Source organism: Humulus lupulus, chromosome 6 (genome assembly GCF_963169125.1).
Source record: "Humulus lupulus chromosome 6, drHumLupu1.1, whole genome shotgun sequence".
In the NCBI taxonomy this organism is placed as follows: domain Eukaryota; kingdom Viridiplantae; phylum Streptophyta; class Magnoliopsida; order Rosales; family Cannabaceae; genus Humulus; species Humulus lupulus.
In genome coordinates, this window is record NC_084798.1 from 8,736,701 (window position 1) to 8,758,338 (window position 21,638).

Below are 21,638 nucleotides of genomic sequence, written 5' to 3' on the forward strand. Positions count from 1 at the left end.
ACGTTATTCATTGATTTAAGAAAGTACAAAAAGATAGCGAAATATATAGTACATTTAGCATTTCTCCAATTGAGCCACTCACTCAACAATTTCTTTTTTCATTTCATGGTAACCAAATTCCCAATTATGATCAAACATAAATAGATACCCACAATGATGATGATACTAAACAAAAGAATAAGAATGCATACACATGGGAAATCAGCATTATCTGGCAACTAGGATATTTAAATGATCTCACCTACAACAAAATCAAGCCTCTTCAAGTTTACCTTCCAATTAAAGATGCAAAAAGAAATTGAATAAGCATTGGGTAAAAGAAATATATAATTAGCAAATCAGGGTATTTCGTATATATCTACATGTTACAACATCCAAAAGCTCACCTAACCTTAGATATTGCTCTATGAAGAATCCTATAAGTATTCTCATTAGGTTCACAACCTTCCATTACCAGAGCTTTGAACAAAGAGAGAATTTCATATAAATGACCTCTCCACAACATTGCCTCCATTATGGTGTTGTAAATTTCTACACTAGATTTGTTATTGAGAGATCCTCTACTTCTGAGATGTTCGAAAAGCTTCCATGCAATTCCAAGAAACCCATTATGGCAAAGTTTGCCAAGAAGCGAGTTGAAAGTTATGAGATGGGATTTCTTCAACCCCTGACACACCATGTCATCTAATAACTTCACACATTCAGAAGATTTTCCTAATTTGGCAAAGTGCTGAATCAAACAAACATAACTCACACCACTGAGCTGGAGACATTCGGTTTTCATGCGACGTAAAACCCTTTGAATCGTGGAAGAGTTGCCCTCTTTGCAAGCAGCAGACAAAATGGTATTGAGGGAAATCAGATCAGGACCATTTGCACCCCATTCAAAGCAGTCTAAGAGCTCCAAAGCTTCATGCACCTTATTCTCCAAACAAAAACCCTTTAAGATTGTGTTGTATGAAACATTGTTGGGCACAAGGCCTCTTTCTGTCATATTCTTCAATAAAGATAAAGCTTTTTCTGAATTGTTCTTGCAGCATAAACAATGGAGGAAAATATTATACACAACCACGTCCAAAGTAATGCGCGTCAAAATCAAATCAGACATCAGTTTATAAGCAATACCAATCTTACCCCTTTTTAGAAGACTTCCACCCAGAGAAGCATATGTGTGTGAATCGAAGGAAAACCCTTTCTGATCAATCAACAAAAGAAGCTCATAAATCTCTTTCACTCTATCTTGAAGACCAAGTTCGCGAAGAACAATATTGTATGTGATCAAGTCTGGATCACACCCTTCTCTTTCCATCTTGGCCAACAAGTCTAATGCCTCTCCAATCTTACCACTATCACAAAGCAATTTTATCACTGTAGTGTATGTTATAACATTGGGCCTACAACCACAACTTTCCATTTCATCTAAGCAGCATCGAACATCTTCCCATTGGCATTCTCTACCAAATCCATAAATTAATGCGGTATAAGAGCAGATGTTATGTACAACACCCTTTTTCTTCATCAAACAAAACAACGCTAGACCGATGGAACTCTGACCAGTTCTACATAAAGCCCATAGAACCGAATTATAAACATATGAACCATAACTGTGACCCTTGTGCAGAAGAAGAGAGCTCACTTGAAATGCCTCTTTAAGCATGCAAGCTTTGCTAAGCTTAGAGATCAATAAATTTAAGCTGCTTTCAGTTGGATTATAATCCAATCTTAACATAAACTTGCATACACTAAGTGAATCGACTAAACTCCCTGCCTCCAACATTTTCTTCAATATTTTAGACAATGTCGTAAATGAAGGTGTAAACCCAGTGGCATACATTTCTTCAGCAATAATGTAGCTATCCACGGCGTAATCAAGAGAAAGCATACCGTTGATGAGCGTATTAAAAGTTGATGCATTAGGAGGACCAAATTTTTTCATGGAATTATACAGCTCAACAAAGACCAACTTTGGGAATGATGCATTTGGAGATTTTAAGAAATAATATACCAAAGCATTATAATCATAAACAGTTGCCTTTCCATGTATTTCTCTCATAGAATCCAAGGTATACAGAGCTTCACTTAAATGACCAGATCTCGCAAAACTCTGCATCCTAAACTGCAAATCTTTGTAGTCAGAATCATAAGCATTGCTCCCTCTTGAGAAATCATAAGCTTTAAAAGCACTGGTTGAATAAAACTTCACGAAATCAAGACCATGCTTCCAAAAAGTTCTCGACTGCTTTAATATAAGAATCTCACAAAGCAACATTACTTGAACAAAGTCGTTGTAGACCAAATATTGCAACAAAACTGCATCAAGTAACTCTCATAAATAGATTCAGCTTCTGTTAAAAAATACAAATGAAACATGGTTACAAAGTTTAAAAAAGAAGATAAAGCATACACAGAAGCCCACAAGAAAATCATGCTTTAAATTGAACCTTCAATGAAACACAAAAACCAGATTTTATGCACCAAAACATGCTTCAAAATGAGTAATAATTTATGTATCTCAACACCTATATCTGTAAATAAAATAAGTTTTATTTACAAAAAATAAGGACAAAGAACATCATACTAATTCGACAAAATAATCCATTAATCCAAATCCACAAATTCAGATGAATATTTACAGAAACGACCAACATATACAATAAAAACAACCCAATAAGTAGTATAAATTCAAATACCTAAAATTCCAAATCAAAAACATATTTTTCTTATGACCAAAGACGTATTGCCCAAGACAAGAACAAAAAACACAAACTTTATTTATGAGAAATAATATTGAATAAAGTTTTAGAAAAAGAATGACTAGGAAACCACTATTTAGAGACAAAAAATGTAGAAACTATCAACAATTAATGTAAATTATTCATATAAATGGAAAGTGTTTTTTTAACAATTCTATTGTTCTCATTATGCAATGAAGCAAACTAAACTAAAAGTCTAGGTTTGAACAAATACTAACATCGATTTCGAGCTGAAAATGGAAGTGTATGGAAAGATGCATGTGTGAGAGTAAGTAAGAATGAATGACAGTACATGAAGAAAACACTCAATTCATATTCACTTACCATGTTTTTAAAGCGAGAAGACAGATCAAGAGAGAGAGCTAGGGTTTTGGAGAACTTTTTGAAGCTGTAGTAGTCACCTGCAGAAAAGAAGAGGATAGTGAGATGTAGTCGTCACCTCCCATAAAAAAATCTCATAAAGACATAAACTCAATCCATAAAAAAGTCTAATATTCAAAAAGTTCCATAAGAAGTAAAAAAAAAAATCCTATAGACTTGAGTTTATTCAAAACCGATTTGAAAGTCCCAAAAGTAGAGTAAAATGAAATGATAAATTTGTGCAAAATAATAACGATTAATTAATAGATGAGAGACCACAACAAAATATTCAGGTTCAATATGACAGATTTCAAACATGTTAAGCAAAACTTCAATTCAAAATTTCAGATTCAGCAAACAGAGCAGAACAGAGCATACATAGGATGCACAAATTTCACATATTAAGCAAAAAATTAAGAAGAAAAACCAACCAAAATATCACAAGACACATCCATAACAGGAAGACACCACAATTCACAAGGAAAGAAGATGAAACTGCAAAAACATACAAGTCAATAATATATTAAAAAATATAACTAAATGATGAACACTGCACAATAACTTATTAATTGAAACAGCCCATGAAACCACCACACCACATTAATCAATTGAGTTTTTATAATGAAATGAAACAAAGAAAGAAATGTTCCTGGACTATTTAAACCTAGGCAAATCAAGAAAAGAAAGCAAAATCACAACTATTCTGTATCTATTTATGCCTAGCTGGGAAATTCATGATCATAAAACACAAAGAAAAAGAAAATATCTCAGAAAGGAAAGAAAATTTCTTACAAATACATATGCTATTTTCTATCTATACACAAATATCTCAGAGAGAGAGGGAGAGAGAGAGTGTAGTTATGTGTAATTAAGTGACCACATTAATTGAAACTTAACTTTTCTGCAGATAAGTTCTCTGAAGTTATGGAGAAGAACATGTCCAAGGACACCCTCTTCTCAGGTACATACATACTTTTATAATTTTTCATTTTATTTTGTAACATATATAAATGTCTTATTTATTTTAATTAGTAGTTTATTGTTTTAGGTTTGGATTTGAGAAAAGGGCATCATCGGAAAAACTACAGAAAGAGCATGAGGAGAAAACATCAAGAATCAAAGCACTGAAAAGACAAATCGAATCGACAAAGCTTAGATTGGAAAAGATGAGGAAGTCAGTAGTCCCTGATGAGGACAAAATGGAAGCTTTTAAAACTTTGACTGAGATATATAACATCATGAGTCAAGAGTACAAGGCTCTGTTGGTTTGAGTGCTAGGCAAAATCACTTAATTGAAAAGTCAAGTTGCCCCAACAAAATTGCAAGAAAGATATTTATTTACTCACGGTTGAAATAGTATCCATATAGCCAATATTATCCTAGGAGATGAGTAATCTAGGAATTGTGCCTTTCCAGTCTTTAAAAAGATTAGCAGGCAGAGAGAACTGCTTTGCAGAAGTGCTCTTCGGTGGCACTTGAGTCTCTTTGGTGTTTGACATAACAAAATCTGGCCTTGATGATTGAGAGAACATCAGGTCGATTCTAGGAGTCACTGGACAAGCCTGGGTTAATGCTAGCACAAATGACGGTTTTTAACATTCAAGAAAACTAACTAAATTGAAATCATTTCATTACATGAACCTAGCTATTTGTGGTTTTTTTTAGCAATCTGAATAATATCCTTTTTGCCAGTTGCATCCTTTAAACAATAATGGATCACAAACACAAAACTGGCAACAAGTGAAAAGATTTCTACAATAATGACAAGCCATCTATTTATGTATCAGAATAGAATGTGCCAATTGTCATCAACTATATACATATAACTCAGAATCAAAAAATAACTCTATGACAGATTTTGGACCATATGTAAGACAAACAAACAGGCTATTCTCTTTCTTTTCCTGTTCATTTCAAATTTCTCAAGATTCCATTAAAATGAGTTAATGAGGTTCAAAACACCAAAAATGAGAATACTACCTTTAATTAAACTCATCTTTGTACCAATTCATAACCACAAATCCAAACATTCTATAATGAATGTTTTCTTAGAAAGAAATGTACCTGACCATTGTAATTACTCTTTCCAATGTGAGGCTGAGGCGTGAGCAGAGACCACCATGAGGAGCAAAGAGGAAAAGCCTCAACCACCATGAGGCTGAGGCCTAACTCACCTAAGCAGTAGTGAGCACTAGCAAAACAACCGTGAACGTGAGGCTGAAGGCTTGAGGGGCGTGGGAGCAGGATTCGCTAGAAATCTCACCTCTAGTGCTAACACGAATACAATTGCATCAACGAGAAGTAGAATTTGAGCTGACTATGAAACCTTGGCCAACCTACAAACAAAGCGAGCATATTAGACTAATAGATGGCACACAAACAAAGCAAATGGATTAAAGTAATTTGATGCTTTCTTAAAATGATCAAAGGGGTATGTAGTGTTTGAAAAGCACATATATACATAATGTAATTGCAACATATACTGGGAACAAAAAGACTAGGTACAGAACATGTGTATAGAACTGCAAATGTATAGCAACATATGCATGAAAAAAAAAATAAGGCACGCCATGAAATCCAGTTTGTTGAGCACCCAATTTAGGCCCTTCTTTATACTTGTAACGGCAACTAGGTAGCCGTCACTCAAAACTGAACTAAATGGATATTTCCGGAAAAAACCTTTGAATACTAAAATATTACTTATCATGCGATTGTGTATAAATTAAGATCGAACCACTTACAACACTTGTCGAACCATACTTTTATGGGGCTGAAAGAATTTACTATAATAACTGCACAACATCACATATAATCATTCATATTCATTTGCAAAAAACTATGCGATACAGAGATTAAACTAAGCAAGTCGTTTTTTTAATTAGAATGGAATATACATGGCCTAAAACGTTACTCCAGGCAAATTACATGTCTAATTCTCAAACTCATGATATAGATTGGATTCATTTTGTTCTACACAAAGGAAAAAGAATCTAAAATATTCAAATACGCATTTCATCGAACATTTGGTGCTCTTACCGAATTCATAGAGAGAGTACCTCTGCAACAGATTAGAAGAGCAGGAGGAAGAAGAGAAGAGTGGCTCTGACATGGACCTCCGACTGGGTATGTCGCTTGCTGAGATTGAGAATGAGAGATGGGTGTGCCGGATTGCTTGTGGGATTCAGGGTTTGAGAAGGAGAGTCAGACTGTGAGACTAAGCCTGCTTTTGCACAACAACAACGGAGTTTTACACAATAACAATGAAGTTTCAATGGAGTTTTGCAGCAAGAAGTTATCATGAATAGAGTTGTTAGAGTTTCAATGGATTTTTGCGCAAGAACAATGGAGTTTCAATGGTGGCGGGGCGGGTAGCCATGGCGGGAGAGGGAGACTTGAAGAAGAAGAAGAAGCAGCAGCATAAGGGGTTTAGAAATTGAGGCCAGGGTTTATGAATTGGGCCTGAATCTTGGGCTACTTTATAAGGCCAAGCTTTGGTAAAATGAAAGAGGCCCAAACCAAAACACAGTGAACTTCAACCATTTTTATTGGGTTTTAGGGATCTATCCTTTTCATTATTATGATGTTTTTTTTATCATTTACATAAATATGGAAAATTTAATCTTTTTTTTTTTTGACAAATGGAAGTTTTAATCTTGATCTGTAAGTAAAAAAAAATGCTTGATTTTTATGATAATTAAATCCCATATTCTCGCAACTTTTTTATTAAAGAAAAAGTTCTAGAGTCCTTTTGATAAAATAAAATTTAAAATAATTTTTTAAAAAAAAAGTTAAAATAATATTTTTTTAAAGAACTTTTAATAAATTAGGATTTGATATATGAGTGCAACTCTTCAAAAAGATTTTATATTTTTACCACCAATTTATCCTAAATTAAAAAAACTCACACTCAAAATATAGCTTGGTATTTTCACAGCCAAATATTTTGTTTTGGTGTATATTTGCAATTTTTTTGAAAAACTTAGTATTTCCACTGGCAATTTTCTGAATATAAACATCTAAATGTGTCATTATAATGTGGAACTAAAGTTTAGTAACAAACAACTTCAATAAAAACTCCTGCAAAGCCATGGACACCATCCCATCAAAAACTTAGTTCCTCCTTTGGGAAAATATGAGTTCTGTACCTGACCTGACACAATTTCATGGACTCCCCATGAATCCTTAACTCCAAATACTCGAAAATTGGGGAGTATAATACAATGTGCAGATTAAAAGGGAAACAATCCAGCTGGGAAAATAAAATGAGCATATAAATGATTATGTAGAGTTAGATACCATACTTGAGTGCCAATAATCTAATGAACCTTTGTTCTTTTTAACCTGCCAAGTAAAATTGTTAGTTCAATAAAGGTGTTTGTTATTCACAGTCAATGAAAATGAAGATGACAAAACTTTGCCTCACTTTTTGATAATTACACATCTCATATCCACAATAACCCTATGAAAACAGGTAACTTTGTCACATTGCTATCCCTTCAATTACTCATCAAAACTGTACAATACATATCATCTATGGAGTGGCTGCCTCTTCACTCTCAGATTATCAAGGTGTCGAGGCGAGGCTACTTGGCTATCAGTCAATATCCCTTTGGAAGACATTTCATGAATGAGAATGGAAGCACTCTCAACATCACCCTTGTTATAAAATCCTGACAGAAGAGTTCTATAAGTTACTAAATCAGGCTCTAGACCACTTTCTATCATTTCATGAAAAAGTGCAATAGCCTCCTTAAGATTATCCATCTTACAATTTCTGTCTATCAAAACCGTGTAACATATCACATCAGGTTCTATGCCCTTCCTTTTCATATCAAGTAAGAGATCATAAGCTTCCCTGATGCAATTCACCTTGCAGTAGCTGTTTATCATCATTGTATAGAAAGTGACATCAGGAGTTACCCCTTTCTTAATCAAGGTATCAAAAAGCCATCGAGCCTTATCCATGTCACCCCTATTACAGTAACCTGAAAGAAGAGTTGTATAGGTAACTATATCGGGTTCTAGTCCTTTCGCGATCATCTCATCGAAAACTGCAAAAGCTTCATGGAGATGTTCTGCCTTACAATGCATGCTTATCAAAACATTGCAACAAGTCACATCAGGTTCAATGCCTTCCCTTTTCATATAATGGAAGAGATCATGGGCTTTTGTTAAGCAATTCATCCTGCAGTAGTAACTTATCATCGTTGTGTAGAATGCAACATCAGGAGTCAATCCACTTTTCTCCTTCATTTCATCCGCCAGATTCAAAGCATCATCAATTTTATCTCGTAAACAATATCCATTAATCAAAGTGGTGTAATGAAGGGTATCTATAACCATCTGCTTAGCCTTCATCTCCTCAAGCAAGTCTACGGCTTGTTCCACTTTCCCTAGTTTGCATAAAGCTTCCATCACAATGTTGTAACAAACTTCATCAAGATAGATACCTGAATCCTTGTGATCTATAAACTGATTTACCACTTCAGAATGCATGCCCATCTTACACAAGCCTTGAAGAATTGAACTGATGATCAGATTATTTGCTTTTACACCATTTGAGATCATTTTATTACAGAGAGCCAGACCTTTCTGCAGATGACCGCTCTTGCAATAGCCATGAATCAATGCACTGTAAACATGTGAATTAGGAACCAACCCTTGTTTTTCCATGTCCAGAAAAGCTTTTTCGGCTTCATCAATCTTCATCTCATTGCACAACCCATGTATAACAACTGCATAAGCATGTTTATCAACAGGCTTGCTTGCTCCTCGGCATGCTTGGAGCACTTGATAACCTAAGGCTGACATTTGGTTGGTACAAAGACCTTCAATATATGCTCGGTATGCAATAGTTGAGTGGGCTACACCAGCTTCTTCCATTTCTAAGAACACGTTGAGTGTTTCTTCCAGGCTTCCCTTCTTGCAAAGCATCTTTATAACAATTGCATAAGTGTAACCATTAGGGCCCACCCCAATCCTTTTAAACTCCTTAAATACAGCCATAGCCATATCCATTTTGTCATGCTCAATCAAGCAACGGATAAGATGATTACAAGCAGAGATATGCGGGACAAATCCACACCTTTTCATGTAAAACACAAGATCAATGGCATCATCAAACATACTTACACTAGCATAAGCCTTGGTCAAGGCATCATAAGCTCGAACCAATGACTGATCAAACTCAACTTCTTCAGTGAGAGTCTGTAACAACTCAGAGATTTGCAATGGAGGGTAAGTGCATTGGTGTTCTTTATAGGTGACGACGAGGTCCAAGAAGAGCGCATCCAACTTCCTCTGAGAGCCACAATGGCATAAATTAGTGATGAGGGCAGAATATGTAGAGACATTATGTCGGAAACCAGCTTCCTTCAATTGGGAAAAGAAGGAAAAAGTAAGATCGGGTTCCTTTTTCAGACTATTAAGGATTTCGACAATCCTGAAGTCATCAACATCAGGGGTGAAATTACTGGCATAGTTGCTGTCGCAGCTATTGCTAACTCTTGTGGTAGTAGAAGATTGTTGATCACAATCATCAATGGAATGAAAAGAGCTGCAGTCCAACTGGCTAAGTGCCAGTTGGGAGAACGAAAGTGCCCCATTGAAATCAGCTAGACCACCCTTGAACATGCAATAACAGGCACTTGATTGAAAAAGCCTTTTAGAGTTACCCCATACTGTAGAAGAAAATTGCATGACAATCCAACTAATTCAAGTCCTGTGAAGAGTACACATTCAAGAGTTAGAGTTGCACAGTCTACTACGGTGTGAATGGATAGCAGTCAAGATCGAACCACTTACAACACTTGTTAATATGATATCAATCACTGGTTTTCTACTACAGTTTTAAACGAACCATACTTTTTTGGGGCTGAAAGAATTTACTATATCAAGAGCCATTTATGGGACTGCTCAACATCACTTATAATCATGCATAATCACTTGCAAAAATCTATGAGATTAAACTAAGCATCGCTGCAAGTTTTTTTTAAAAAAATTATAATGAAATATACATAGCCTAAAACGTCACTCCAGGCAAACTACATGTCTAAGTCTCAAACTCAATTTCGAGACTTAGACATGGAAGTGTATGGAAGTGTACAAATACTAACATCAATTTCGAGCTGAAAATGGAAGTGTACGGAAAGATGCATGTGTGAGAGTAAGTAAGGATGAATGACAGTACATGAAGAAAACACTCAATTCATATTCACTTACCATGTTTTTAAAGCGAGAAGACAGACCAAGAGAGAGAGCTAGAGTTTTGGAGAACTTTTTGAAGCTGTAGTAGTCACCTGCAGAAAAGAAGAGGATAGTGAGATGTAGTCGTCGCCTCCCATAAAAAAGTCTCATAAAGACATAAACTCAATCCATAAAAAAGTCTAATAATCAAAAAGTTCCATAAGAAGTAAAAAAAATCCTATAGACTTGAGTTTATTCAAAACCGATTTGAAAGTCCCAAAAGTAGATTAAAATGAAATGATAAATTTGTGCAAAATAATAACGATTAATTAATAGATGAGAGACCACAACAAAATATTCAGGTTCAATATGACAGATTTCAAACATATTAAGCAAAACTTCAAATTAAAACCTATAATTTCAAAATTTCAGATTCAGCAAACAGAGCATACATAGAATGCACAAATTCCACATATTAAGCAAAAAATTAAGAAAAACCAACCAAAATATCACAAGACACATCCATAACAGGAAGACACCACAATTCACAAGGAAAGAAGATGAACCTGCAAAAACATACAAGTCAATAACATATTAAAAAATATAACTAAATGATGAACACTGCACAATAACTTATTAATTGAAACAGCCCATGAAACCACCACACCACATTAATCTATTGAGTTTTTATAATGAAATGAAACAAAGAAAGAAATGTTCCTGGACTATTCAAACCTATGCAAATCAAGAAAAGATAGCAAAATCACAACTATTCTGTCTCTATTTATGCTTAGCTGGGAAATTCATTGTAATACTTTTCCCAGCAAATCATTGTAATGCTTAGCTGGAAAGTATTTATGCTCATGTGGGTATTTAACTTACATTCATGATCATAAAACACAAAGAAAAAGAAAATATCTCAGAAAGGAAAGAAATTTCTTACAAATACATATGCTATTTTCTTTCTATACACAAATATCTCAGAGAGAGAGAGTAGTTATGTGTAATTAAGTGACCACGTTAATTGAAACTTAACTTCTCTGCAGATAAGTTCTCTGAAGTTATGGAGAAGAACATGTCCAAGGACACCCTCTTCTCAGGTACATACATACTTTTATAATTTTTCATTTTATTTTGTAACATATATAAATGTCTTATTTATTTTAATTAGTAGTGTATTGTTTTAGGTTTGGATTCAGGTGAGAAAAGGGCATCATCGGATAGAAAAACTACAGAAAGAGCATGAGGAGAAAACATCAAGAATCAAAGCACTGAAAAGACAAATCGAATCGACAAAGCTTAGATTGGAAAAGAAGAGAAATCAGCAGTCCCTGGTGAGGACAAAATGGAAGCTTTTAAAACTTTGACTGAGATATATAACATGATGAGACAAGAGTACAATGCTTTGTTGGTTTGAGTACTAGGCAAAATCACTTAATTGAAAAGTCAAGTTGCCCCAACAAAATTGCAAGAAAGATATTTATTTACTCACGGTTGAAATAGTATCCATATAGCCAATATTATCCTGGGAGATGAGTAATCTAGGAATTGTGCCTTTTCAGTCTTTAAAAAGATTAGCAGGCAGAGAAGTGCTTTGCAGAAGTGCTCTTCAGTGGCACTTGAGTCTCTTTGGTGTTTGACAAACAAAATCTGGCCTTGATGATTGAGAGAATATCAGGTCGATTCTAGGAGTCACTGGACAAGCCTGGGTTAATGCTAGCACAAATGATGGATTTTAACATTCAAGAAAACTCTAACTAAATTGAAATCATTTCATTACATGAACCTAGCTATTTGTGGTTTTTTTTTTTTTAGCAATCTGAATAATTTCCTTTTTGCCAGTTGCATCCTTTAAACAATAATGGATCCCAAACACAAAACTGGCAACAAGTGAAAAGATTTCTACAATAATGACAAGCCATCTATTTATGTATCAGAATAGAATGTGCCAATTGTCATCAACTATATACATATAACTCAGAATCAAAAAATAACTCTATGACAGATTTTGGACCATATGTAAGACAAACAAACAGGCTATTCTCTTTCTTTTCCTGTTCATTTCAAATTTCTCAAGATTCCATTAAAATGAGTTAATGAGGTTCAAAACACCAAAAATGAGAATACTACCTTCAATTAAACTCATCTTTGTACCAATTCATAACCATAAATCCAAACATTCTATAATGAATGTTTTCTTAGAAAGAAATGTACCTGACCATTGTAATTACTCTTTCCAATGTGAGGCTGAGGCGTGAGCAGAGACCACCATGAGGAGCAAAGAGGAAAAGCCTCAACCACCATGAGGCTGAGGCCTAACTCACCTAAGCAGTAGTGAGCACTAGCAAAACAACCGTGAACGTGAGGCTGAAGGCTTGAGGGGCGTGGGAGCAGGATTCGCTAGAAATCTCACCTCTAGTGCTAACACGAATACAATTGCATCAACGAGAAGTAGAATTTGAGCTGACTATGAAACCTTGGCCAACCTACAAACAAAGCGAGCATATTAGACTAATAGATGGCACACAAACAAAGCAAATGGATTAAAGTAATTTGACTCAAATTTTACATCACAAGATAAACCATCAATATAAAATTAAGATGCTTTCTTAAAATGATCAAAGGGGTAATGTAGTGTTTGAAAAGCACATATATACATAATGTAATTGCAACATATACTGGGAACAAAAAGACTAGTTACAGAACATGTATTTAGAACTGCAAATGTATAGCAACATATGCATGAAAAAAAATAAGGCACGCCATGAAATCCATTTTATTGAGCAGTCCCATTTTAGGCCCTTCTTTATACTTGTAGCGGCAACTAGGTCCCAGTCACTCAAAACTGAAATATTACGATCGAACCACTTACAACACTTGCCAATATGATATCTATCACTGGTTTTCTACTACAGTTTTAAACGAAACATACTTTTATGGGGCTGAAAGAATTTACTATAATAACTGCACGACATCACATATAATCATGCATATTCAATTGCAAAAAAATTACGCGATACAGAGATTAAACTAAGCAAGTTTTTTTTTTTTTTTCTAATTAGAATGGAATATACATGGCCTAAAACGTTACTCCAGCCAAATTACATGTCTAATTCTCAAACTCATGATATAGATTGGATTCATTTTGTTCTACACAAAGGAAAAAGAATCTTAAATATTCAAATAGGCATTTCATCAAACACTTGGTGCTCTTACCGAATCCATAGAGAGAGTACCTCTGCAACAGATTAGAAGAGCAGGAGGAAGAAGAGAAAGGTGGCTCTGACATGGACCTCCGACTGGTATGTCGCCGCTTGCTGAGAGTGAGAATGAGAGATGGGTGTGCCGGATTGCTTGTGGGATTCAGGGTTTGAGAAGGAGAGTCAGACTGTGTGACTAAGCTTGCTTTTGCACAACAACAACGGAGTTTCAACGGAGTTTTACACAAGAACAATGAAGTTTCAATGGAGTTTTGCAGCAATAAGTTATCATGAATAGAGTTGTTCGAGTTTCAATAGAGTTTTGCGCAAGAACAATGGAGTTTCAATGGTGGCGGGGCGGGTAGCCATGGCGGGAGAGGGGTTTAGAAATTGAGGCCAGGGTTTATGAATTGGGCCTGAATCTTGGGCTACTTTATAAGGCCCAACTTTGGTAAAATGAAAAAGGCCCAATCCAAAACACAGTGAACTTCAATCATTTCTATTAGGTTTTAGAGATCTTTTCATTATTATGATTTTTTTTTATCATTTACATAAATATGGCTAATTTAATCTTTTTTTTTAACAAATGGAAGTTTTAATCTTGACCTGTAAGGAAAAAAAAATACTTGATTTATCATTTTTATGATAATTAAATCCCATATCCTCGTAACTTTTTTTATAAAATAAAAAGTTCTAGAGTCCTTTTGATAAAATAAATTTAAAATATTTAAAAAAAAAGTTAAAATAATCTTTTTTAAAAGAACTTTTAATAAATTAAGATTTGATATATGAGTGCAACTCTTCAAAAAGATTTTATATTTTTACCACCAATTTATCCTAAATTAAAAAAATTCACACTCAAAATATAGTGTTGGTATTTTCACCGCCAATTTTTTTGTTTTGGTGTATATTTGCAATTCTTTTGAAAAATTTAGTATTTCCACTGGCAATTTTCTGAATATAAACATCTAAATGTGTCACTATAATGTGGAACTAAATTTAGTAACAAACAACTTCAATAAAAACTTAGTTCCTCCTTTGGGAAAATATGAGCTCTGTACCTGACCTGACACAATTTCATGGACTCCCCATGAGTCCTTAACTCCAAATACTCGAAAATTGGGGATTATTATACAATGTGTAAGATTATAAGCGAAACAATCCAGCTGGGAAAACAAAATGAGCATATAAATGATTATGTAGAGTTAGATACCATACTTGAGTGCCAATAATCTAATGAGCCTTTGTTCTTTTTAACCTGCAAAGTAAAATTGTTGTTTCAATAAAGGTGTTTGTTATTCACAGTCAATGAAAATGAAGATGACAAAACTTTGTCTCACTTTTTGATAATTATACATCTCAGATCCACAATAACCCTATGAAAACAGGTAACTTTGTCACATTGCTATCCCTTCAATTATTCATCAAAACTGTACAATACATATCATCTACGGAGTGGCTGCCTCTTCACTCTCAGATTATCAAGGTGTCGAGGCGAGACTACTTGGCTATCAGTCAATATCCCTTTGGAAGACATTTCATGAATGAGAATGGAAGCACTCTCAACATCACCCTTGTTATAAAATCCTGACAGAAGAGTTCTATAAGTTACTGAATCAGGTTCTAGACCACTTTCTATCATTTCATGAAAAAGTGCAATAGCCTCCTTAAGATTATCCATCTTACAATTTCTGTCTATCAAAACCGTGTAACATATCACGTCAGGTTCTATGCCTTTCCTTTTCATATCATGCAAGAGATCATAAGCTTCCTTGATGCAATTCACCTTGCAGTAGCTGTTAATCATCATTGTATAGAAAGTGACATCAGGAGTTACCCCTTTCTTGATCAAGGAATCAAAAAGCCATCGAGCCTTATCCATGTCTCCCCTATTACAGTAACCTGAAAGAAGAGTTGTATAGGTAACTATATCGGGTTCCAGTCCTTTCGCGATCATCTCATCGAAAACTGCAAAAGCTTCGTGGAGGTGTTCTGCCTTACAATGCATGCTTATCAAAACATTGCAACAAGTCACATCAGGTTCGATGCCTTCCCTTTTCATATAATGGAAGAGATCATAGGCTTTTGTTAAGCAATTCATCCTGCAGTAGTAACTTATCATCGTTGTGTAGAATGCAACATCAGGAGTCAATCCACTTTTCTCCTTCATTTCATCCGCCAGATTCAAAGCATCATCAATTTTATCTCGTAAACAATATCCATTTATCAAAGTGGTGTAATGAAGGGTATCTATAACCATCTGCTTAGCCTTCATCTCCTCAAGCAAGTCTACGGCTTGTTCCACTTTCCCTAGTTTGCATAAAGCTTCCATCACAATGTTGTAACAAACTTCATCAAGATAGATACCTGAATCCTTGTGATCTATAAACTGATTTACCACTTCAGAATGCATGCCCATCTTACACAAGCCTTGAAGAATTGAACTGATGATCAGATTATTTGCTTTTACACCATTTGAGATCATTTTATTACAGAGAGCCAGACCTTTCTGCAGATGACCGCTCTTGCAATAGCCATGAATCAATGCACTGTAAACATGTGAATTAGGAACCAACCCTTGTTTTTCCATGTCCAGAAAAGCTTTTTCGGCTTCATCAATCTTCATCTCATTGCACAACCCATGTATAACAACTGCATAAGCATGTTTATCAACAGGCTTGCTTGCTCCTCGGCATGCTTGGAGCACTTGATAACCTAAGGCTGACATTTGGTTGGTACAAAGACCTTCAATATATGCTCGGTATGCAATAGTTGAGTGGGCTACACCAGCTTCTTCCATTTCTAAGAACACGTTGAGTGTTTCTTCCAGGCTTCCCTTCTTGCAAAGCATCTTTATAACAATTGCATAAGTGTAACCATTAGGGCCCACCCCAATCCTTTTAAACTCCTTAAATACAGCCATAGCCATATCCATTTTGTCATGCTCAATCAAGCAACGGATAAGATGATTACAAGCAGAGATATGCGGGACAAATCCACACCTTTTCATGTAAAACACAAGATCAATGGCATCATCAAACATACTTACACTAGCATAAGCCTTGGTCAAGGCATCATAAGCTCGAACCAATGACTGATCAAACTCAACTTCTTCAGTGAGAGTCTGTACAACTCAGAGATTTGCAATGGAGGGTAAGTGCATTGGTGTTCTTTATAGGTGACGACGAGGTCCAAGAAGAGCGCATCCAACTTCCTCTGAGAGCCACAATGGCATAAACTAGTGATGAGGGCAGAATATGTAGAGACATTATGTCGGAAACCAGCTTCCTTCAATTGGGAAAAGAAGGAAAAAGTAAGATCGGGTTCCTTTTTCAGACTATTAAGGATTTCGACAATCCTGAAGTCATCAACATCAGGGGTGAAATTACTGGCATAGTTGCTGTCGCAGCTATTGCTAACTCTTGTGGTAGTAGAAGATTGTTGATCACAATCATCAATGGAATGAAAAGAGCTGCAGTCCAACTGGCTAAGTGCCAGTTGGGAGAACGAAAGTGCCCCATTGAAATCAGCTAGACCACCCTTGAACATGCAATAACAGGCACTTGATTGAAAAAGCCTTTTAGAGTTACCCCATACTGTAGAAGAAAATTGCATGACAATCCAACTAATTCAAGTCCTGTGAAGAGTACACATTCAAGAGTTAGAGTTGCACAGTCTACTACGGTGTGAATGGATAGCAGTCAAGATCGAACCACTTACAACACTTGTTAATATGATATCAATCACTGGTTTTCTACTACAGTTTTAAACGAACCATACTTTTTTGGGGCTGAAAGAATTTACTATATCAAGAGCCATTTATGGGACTGCTCAACATCACTTATAATCATGCATAATCACTTGCAAAAAACTATGAGATTAAGCAAAAAAATTCACATATTAAGCAAAAAATTAAGAAGAAAAACCAACCAAAATATCACAAGACACATCCATAACAGGAAGACACCACAATTCACAAGGAAAGAAGATGAACCTGCAAAAACATACAAGTCAATAACATATTAAAAAATATAACTAAATGATGAACACTGCACAATAACTTATTAATTGAAACAGCCCATGAAACCACCACACCACATTAATCTATTGAGTTTTTATAATGAAATGAAACAAAGAAAGGAATGTTCCTGGACTATTCAAACCTATGCAAATCAAGAAAAGAAAGCAAAATCACAACTATTCCGTATCTATATATGCTTAGCTGGGAAATTCATGATCATAAAACACAAAGAAAAAGAAAATATCTCAGAAAGGAAAGAAAATTTCTTACAAATACATATGCTATTTTCTTTCTATACACAAATATCTCAGAGAGAGAGAGAGAGAGAGAGTGTAGTTATGTGTAATTATGTGAGCACATTAATTGAAACTTAACTTTTCTGCAGATAAGTTCTCTGAAGTTATGGAGAAGAACATGTCCAAGGACACCCTCTTCTCAGGTACATACATACTTTTATAATTTTTCATTTTATTTTGTAACATATATAAATGTCTTATTTATTTTAATTAGTAGTGTATTGTTTTAGGTTTGGATTCAGGTGAGAAAAGGGCATCATCGGATAGAAAAACTACAGAAAGAGCATGAGGAGAAAACATCAAGAATCAAAGCACTGAAAAGACAAATCGAATCGACAAAGCTTAGATTGGAAAAGAAGAGGAAGTCAGTAGTCCCTGATGAGGACAAAATGGAAGCTTTTAAAACGTTGACTGAGATATATAACATCATGAGACAAGAGTACAATGCTTTGTTGGTTTGAGTACTCGGCAAAATCACTTAATTGAAAAGTCAAGTTGCCCCAACAAAATTGCAAGAAAGATATTTATTTACTCACGGTTGAAATAGTATCCATATAGCCAATATTATCCTAGGAGATGAGTAATCTAGGAATTGTGCCTTTCCAGTCTTTAAAAAGATTAGCAGGCAGAGAGAACTGCTTTGCAGAAGTGCTCCAGTGGCACTTGAGTCTCTTTGGTGTTTGACATAACAAAATCTGGCCTTGATGATTGAGAGAACATCAGGTCGATTCTAGGAGTCACTGGACAAGCCTGGGTTAATGCTAGCACAAATGGCGGTTTTTAACATTCAAGAAAACTAACTAAATTGAAATCATTTCATTACATGAACCTAGCTATTTGTGGTTTTTTTTAGCAATCTGAATAATATCCTTTTTGCCAGTTGCATCCTTTAAACAATAATGGATCACAAACACAAAACTGGCAACAAGTGAAAAGATTTCTACAATAATGACAAGCCATCTATTTATGTATCAGAATAGAATGTGCCAATTGTCATCAACTATATACATATAACTCAGAATCAAAAAATAATTCTATGACAGATTTTGGACCATATGTAAGACAAACAAACAGCCTATTCTCTTTCTTTTCCTGTTCATTTCAAATTTCTCAAGATTCCATTAAAATGAGTTAATGAGGTTCAAACACATAGTTACTCCAGCCAAATCACATGTCTAATTCTCAAACTCATGATATAGATTGGATTCATTTTGTTCTACACAAAGGAAAAAGAATCTTAAATATTCAAATAGGCCACCCTTGAACATGCAATAACAGGCAGTTGGTTGAAAAAGCCTTTTAGAGTTACCCCATACTATAGATGAAAATTGCATGTCAATCCAACTAATTCAAGTCCTGTGAAGAGTACACATTCAAGAGTTAGAGTTGCACAGTCTACTACGGTGTGAATGGATACCAGTCAAGATCGAACCACTTACAACACTTGTTAATATGATATCAATCACTGGTTTTCTACTACAGTTTTAAACAAACCATACTTTTTTGGGGCTGAAAGAATTTACTATATCAACAGTCATTTATGGGACTGCTCAACATCACTTATAATCATGCATAATCACTTGCAAAAAACTATGAGATTAAACTAAACATCGCTGCAAGTTTTTTTTTTTTAAATTATAATGAAATATACATAGCCTAAAACGTCACTCCAGGCAAACTACATGCCTAAGTCTCAAACTCGTGATATAGATTGGATTCATTTTGTTTTATACAAAGAAAAAATCTAAAATAGGCATTTCATCAAACACTTGGTACCTCTGCTCCTCTGCAACAGATTAGAAGAGCAGGAGGAAGAAGAGAATAGTGGCTCTAACATGGACCTCCAACTGGGTATGTCGCTTGCTGAGGCCGGATTGCTTGTGTGTTTCAGGGTTTGAGAAGGAGAGTGAGACTGTGAGAATAAGCTTGCTTTTGCACAACAACAAAGTAGTTTTAATGGAGTTTTGCACAAGCGCAATGAAGTTTCAATGGAGTTTTGCAGAGGAAGTTGTCATGAACAGAGTTGTTCGGGTTTCAATGGAGTTTTGCACAAGAACAATGGAATTTCAATGCGGTGGCGGGGCGGGTAGCCATGGCGGGAGAGGGAGACTTGAAGAAGCATCAGAAGGGGTTTAGAAATTGAAGCCGGGGTTTATGAATTGGGCCTGGATTTTGGACCACTTTATAAGTGAAATAAAAAGCCCAACTTTGGTAAAATGAAAAAGCCCAATCCAAAACACAATGAGTTTCAACAATTCCTATTAGATTTTAGAGATTTTTTCATAAATACACATTTTTTTTGTTTTTTTTACTTTGTTACGGTTCCTATTTTTTTCATTAAAAAATACGCACTCAAGTTTTCAAAAATACGTTTTTTAAAGTTTCATAATTATGAAAATACAGTTTTTAAGAAAAACAACTAAAAGACAACTTGAAAACAATTCACTAGACAAACTAAACATCAACCCAATAAAAAATATAAAAACAACGTGAAAACACAAAAAAAAAAAACAACGTTTGTATAAAATAATGAGATAAGGTAATGTATGACTATTTTTTTCAAAAATGCTTATTTTGTAAGTTTTAATAACTTTTTTTATGTTGTTAAAGTTTTTTTTTCAAAAATACAAAGCTTGTATGATATTGTATTTTTTGTTTTCAAAAATAAGAAAAGAAAACAACTTTTGTTGTTTTTAGAAAACAAGAAGTGTTTGGTTAATGTTTTTTAAAACAATTTTTGGGTTTTTTTTTACTTGCATGAAAAATTAATAAGTATATATTTTTTAAGAAAAATATTTTAAAAGTTTGTATAAAATAATGAGATAAGGTAATGTAAAAGAAAAAATAAAGATGGAAAAATTGAGGGAAAAAAAGTGATGAAAGATTAAGGGAAATTTGAGATTTTATGCAAAATGAGGGGGGCCTAAATCTAAAGCACTCTCAATCTATGATAGGTACACAAACATTTGGCAAGTTCAAAGATTAAAAACACCCCAAAGTTAAAAACAATGCCCCTATATTTGCAAAGTTGGGTATGTTTTCAATCTTTGAACTTCCCAAATGTGTGTATACACATCATAGATTGTAGATCTCAAAAAAATATCCAAAATTAAAAAAAAAATCACCCAAAACGGATCCCCGAGTTATGCACTTTCTATGAATTGCATCGAGGCCTATCGAGGCAAAGGACTTTTTTTCTCACGAAAAACATGATTTTTAAGAGCCCATTGAGCTTGGCATCGAGGTATATCGAGATATATCGAGTTTTCTACAAATTTTTATGTTTCAGATCTAAAAAATTGCAAAAAAAAAAAAATCAAACACAGACTTGTTCGAAATGTATATATTAGTGTTTTAACTCAACTTTTTACTTAGTGTAAGCTTTGAATCATTAAAGACAAATGAAAGTAGAAAGAAAAAAAAAACAAAGAGCAAAAAAAATGGCAAGAGAGCATGTGATTGTGCTATGGAAGTGTGTGAGATTGAGAGAAAGAGAGAGGGAGAGAGAATAGAGCTTCGTGAGGTGAGAAGAGAGTTAGAAAATCTAGTAAGGGTATTTTCGTAATTGGGCAAAGTTTAGCATCAATTTTACATGATGCCAAGATTGAGAGTGTTTTAGATTTAGACCTTTAATTATGCATAAAAACTCAAATTTCACAAGAATAGAGAAAATGAGGGAAGAGAAAGTAAGAGTAGAGAAAATGACATAAAAAATGAGGAGAGAGAGAAAGTGAGCAAATAGAATATGATTAGAGAGAAAATGATGATTAAAAAAATAATGTGAGAGAAAATAACAAATAAATTAACAATTTTTCGAAAATTA

At 34.6% G+C, this 21,638-nt stretch overlaps 2 protein-coding genes and 1 pseudogene across 9 annotated transcripts; all 3 read right to left on the reverse strand.

The window, feature by feature from the left end:
* Positions 1–303: 303 nt before the first annotated feature.
* On the reverse strand, positions 304–13,873 carry LOC133781592 (pentatricopeptide repeat-containing protein At3g04760, chloroplastic-like). 8 transcript variants are annotated; one of them, XM_062220631.1, is made up of 5 exons: positions 13,535–13,873; positions 12,513–12,784; positions 10,801–10,864; positions 10,335–10,411; positions 304–2,345 (listed from the first exon to the last, which is right to left on the reverse strand). In XM_062220631.1, the coding sequence occupies exon 5, from the start codon at positions 2,267–2,269 to the stop codon at positions 383–385; it is 1,887 nt and encodes a 628-aa protein (XP_062076615.1). In that variant the 5' UTR covers positions 2,270–2,345; positions 10,335–10,411; positions 10,801–10,864; positions 12,513–12,784; positions 13,535–13,873; the 3' UTR covers positions 304–382. The 8 variants fall into 8 exon arrangements, with proteins under 8 accessions (XP_062076615.1, XP_062076614.1, XP_062076610.1 ...); XM_062220630.1 differs by having other exon boundaries at positions 12,518–12,784; positions 13,515–13,873; XM_062220626.1 differs by having other exon boundaries at positions 13,515–13,873.
* On the reverse strand, positions 7,512–10,049 carry LOC133781591 (pentatricopeptide repeat-containing protein At2g26790, mitochondrial-like). The gene has a single exon (XM_062220624.1). The coding sequence runs from the start codon at positions 9,810–9,812 to the stop codon at positions 7,641–7,643; it is 2,172 nt and encodes a 723-aa protein (XP_062076608.1). The 5' UTR covers positions 9,813–10,049; the 3' UTR covers positions 7,512–7,640.
* Positions 13,874–14,875: 1,002 nt separating the features above from the next.
* LOC133781594 (pentatricopeptide repeat-containing protein At2g26790, mitochondrial-like) lies at positions 14,876–20,133 on the reverse strand (annotated as a pseudogene).
* Between the last annotated feature and the right edge of the window lie 1,505 nt (positions 20,134–21,638).